The 3,915-nt window shown below is 41.0% G+C and overlaps 1 protein-coding gene across 1 annotated transcript; it reads left to right on the top strand.

The window, feature by feature from the left end:
• Positions 1 to 2,181: 2,181 nt before the first annotated feature.
• LOC122282257 lies at positions 2,182 to 3,465 on the top strand. The gene is made up of 2 exons (XM_043094207.1): positions 2,182 to 2,533; positions 3,149 to 3,465. Exons 1-2 carry the CDS (start codon positions 2,182 to 2,184, stop codon positions 3,463 to 3,465), a joined length of 669 nt encoding a protein of 222 aa, XP_042950141.1.
• Positions 3,466 to 3,915: the final 450 nt, after the last annotated feature.

Here is a 3,915-nt window from a genome sequence, read left to right as displayed (position 1 = left end):
TTCAAAGGTGTAATAAGTTTCTCCACTTGAAGGAGATTGAATAATGAATTTGAGAATTCTCAAGGGGTAACTTGAGGCGATAATGTAGGTAGTAGGGCTAAACCTAGTTAAAATACTGAGTTTATTTCTCTTTTACCCTTACTATTTACTATTGCTTAGTATTTTATTCATATTTTATATTGTATATTTGATTTATAATTTTTAATTTTTAAATATAATCCAATTCAACTCCCTCCAATGTTAGTCATCTGGGCAATAGTTTTGAAGGAGCTTCTCAAAGAAAGAATAAAAATGAGAAGAATGAACTAAAGTTTATTTTCTTAACAGATATAGCTTTGCAGGTTCATAAAAAATAAACTAAATCCACAAGCTTAGTGTGTCCAATAAAGGTCATTTTGTCATTATTACTTTCGACCTTGAAATAATGTGACACTGGTATGAACAAAAAATTAAAAACAAACAAGAACTCTCATCATGTCAAAGAAAGTTTAGCTTTGGCTCAATGGCATATCCTTCCCTCATAAGATCGAGGTGGAGTGTGAAATCAAGCGCAAATTGATGAGTGTTTGAGCTAAAAACAATCAAATGAAAAGTGCTACATATAAGGAGGGCAGAATGATAATCTTCTCCCATGAAATTTTATATCCTCAAAAAGGATTAAGATCAACATAAAAAAGTTTTCATGCACCTTGTTGTACACACCTCAATTATTAGGAACAATGATAACTATGATTGTGATAGAATCCAAACAGAGCCACCGCAAATAATCTCAACGACAACAATGATATTGGAGGGCCTATGTAAACCAAGGGCCCGTTCTATCATAAAAAGCCCAAAGTGGGAAAAGCCCATAGGAGAGGTCCTTAGCTGATTGAAGGGAATAAGAAAGTCCAAAGTATATCGAAATTTTACATGCACCATGCCATCTTTCAAGGAAAGAAAGAGACCTCATGCAGTTACATGATCATTCAAGGTATATTGAGTGATGATCCACACTGATAAATTCTGAAGAAGATAAGTATTGTGTATGAGTCTATATATATCAGGTAACTCTTGATAGTAAGGGATCAGACTCTCTTCTTCATTTTGAATGATTTTGTTGCATTTACTGATTTAAGCATTGGAGTTTCCCCAGGTGGATTACATTGGAGCCTCTTAACAGTACGTGGTCGAACAACTGCAAAGGGAAGTGCGACACGTTCTTAACAATGGCGTCGTCTATGGGATCTATAATTATTCAGCATGATTCTCACATGCCAACTATAACACTTTCCATAGTAAGCCGAGCAGTGGATACATTGCCGCCATCTATAGAGGCTTGATTAGCAGCAGCGGAGGAGAGATTGAGGAAGGCATCGAAAGCCCTAGAAATCTTACAGAAGGAAAACGACGACCTACATCAGCAGAATGCTGATTCTGGTGATACCGCTATGCCTGCTCACAGTGAGCAGGGTGAGGGGGAGACACATTGCAATACTAAGAAAAATATGGGGAAAACAGAGAAGGAAAGGATACATGATGAATTGAAGGAACTGGCAGGAAAGTACGAGGAGATGGCGAAGAGGATGAGGAGATCTTCCTCAATGGAATGCCTGCTACACTAGACAGATCTGCCATACAACGCACGGATTATAGCGATGCCACTCCCGCCAAAATTCAAAGTTCCCCAAATAGACATGCATGATGGATCCAAAGATCTAGTAAATCATTTGGAAAACTTCAAAGCCCACATCACGTTCCACGATTTTCAGGGCAAGATTGCATGCCAGGCTTTCTCTTTGACCTTGAAGGGGATGGCAAAAGGATGGTTTGGATCCCTCAGGCCAAAGTCAATAGATATCTTTGAAGAATTAGCAAAGTAGTTCCTAACCCAGTTTATGCCTAGCAGAAGGCGTCGATGCCTAGCCCGAGAGTGCTATGTGCAAGAGTTAAGAAAGGTCCAAAGTGAAGTTTGTGTTGTAACAAAGCAGAACAAGGCATTTGCACCACCCCTTACACCACCATAGGATTTGACTTTAGAAAAGGATATGGAGGTTAGGGACGATCAAAGTCGACAACATGCTAAAGTCAACAAACCATTGGAGCTCGTGACGTTATATACAGACTACCAAGGAACTACCACATGCATTGGGACACAAGTCCTGCCGACAGACGGAGAAGCCCAGATGGAGCCATGAAGAAATGCCTGGTATAGACAATGATGTCATTGAACACTGCTTGGGCATGGACCCTATGCACAAAGCAGTTCTCCAGAAAAGAAGATTGTTCAGTATGGAGAAATATGTTGCCCTTAGCGAGGAGGTGGAAAGGTTGCTCGCAGCTAGTTTCATTAGGGAAGCCTATTATCTAGAATGGTTGTCCAATGTGGTTTTGTTAAAAAAAAAAAAAGTGAATGGAAAGTGGAGGATGTGTGTAGATTTTACGAATCTGAACAAAGCTTTCCCAAAGGACAGCTTCCCGTTACCACGCATCGACATTATCGTGGATGCGACGACAGGATACCGTATATTATGCTTCATGGATGCGTACTCAGGTTACAACCAGATATGGATGCATGCAACAGATGAGGAAAAAACCTCGTTCATAACATATCGAGGGCTGTATTGCTATTAGGTTATGTCCTTCGAATTAAAGAATGCAGGGGCAACCTACCAGAGGTTGGTAAATCGAATGTTTAAAGAACAAATCGGGAAGTTTATGGAGGTTTATATGGATAACTTGTTGATAAAAAGCAAGGAGCCCACCCTACACCTAGACGAATTATGAACAACGTTTGGGATCTTATGCCACTATAAAATAAGGTTGAACCCTACAAAGTGTGCTTTTGGAGTCTAGTCGGAAAAATTCTTGGATTTTATTGTATTTGAAGGAGGAATTGAAGCTTCCCCAAAAAAGATAGAAGTCATAGTTAACATGAAGCCATCGAGAAGTCTGAGTGAAACTCAATGACTGGCGGGCAAAGTAGCCGCCCTGGGAAGATTCATAGCCTAGTCAACAGACAAATGTCTCCCTTTTTTCCAAGTACTACGGAAAGTGCATCCCTGGAATGAAGAATGTGATGAGGCATTCAAGAAGCTGAAGTAGTACCTAGCCAGTCTGCCTCTTCTGAAGTGAATAAAGAAAGGTGATGTGCTCTGCGCATATCTAGCAATCTCCTTGCATGACGTGTCCACTGTCCTGGTGAAAGAGGAGGGGATCACCCAAAATCCTATGTACTACGTAAGTCGGGCTCTCAGAAGAGCAGAAGCAAGGTACCCTTGGATGGAAATGCTAACTTTTGCCTTAGTAACGGCAACTAGAAAACTATGCTCGTACTTTCAAGCCCATACAGTAAGGGTGCTTACAGAAGCTCCATTAGCAAAGACCCTGAGGAAGCCAGACAGCAAAGGAAGACTGATAGGATGGGTGATCGAGTTGAGCGAGTTTAATCTAGAGTTTGAGCCAAGAAAGATAGTTAAGGGTTAAGCACTGGTAGACTTTGTGGCAGAGTTCTTAGGTTTTCCCCAAGAAGACACGGTAGCCCCATTTGGAAAGCCATGAGAACTTTTCATAGATGGCTCATCTTGCCAAGCAAGCAGGGGCCTAGGAATATATTTATTAAGCACTCATAACGGGACTTTTTGTAGCTGCCACGATAGGGGCAAGAACAATAGAGGCTAAATCATATTCGCAAGTAGTAGTAAATCTGGTGTTGGGCCTGTACGCTACCAGAGGAGAGAATTGAAAAAATATTTAGCACAAGTATGGGAGGTGCGCGACATTTCCTCGTACTTCACCATAACTCAGATACCAAGAGCAGGCAATGAAGTTGCAGACAAATTGGCGCGAACAGCTTCAGGGATGAAGGAGGCACCCCTCCTATGGTGAGTTGAAAGAAGAGTCATCAAGGTCCTCACCATTAGTGCAGAAATAGGC

The sequence above is a fragment of the Carya illinoinensis genome, chromosome 11 (genome assembly GCF_018687715.1).
Source record: "Carya illinoinensis cultivar Pawnee chromosome 11, C.illinoinensisPawnee_v1, whole genome shotgun sequence".
In the NCBI taxonomy this organism is placed as follows: Eukaryota; Viridiplantae; Streptophyta; class Magnoliopsida; order Fagales; family Juglandaceae; genus Carya; species Carya illinoinensis.
The sequence above is the reverse complement of the archived record's forward strand: the minus strand, read 5'-3'. Positions and strand labels throughout refer to the sequence as shown.

Bases quoted from the DNA above. Each gene is read 5' to 3' on its own strand.
- LOC122282257 (XM_043094207.1), top strand. From the start codon at position 2,182: ATGCCTGGTATAGACAATGATGTCATTGAACACTGCTTGGGCATGGAC. The intron at 2,534-3,148 runs GTTACAACCAGA...GCGCATATCTAG, and splicing joins CTTCATGGATGCGTACTCAG to CAATCTCCTTGCATGACGTG.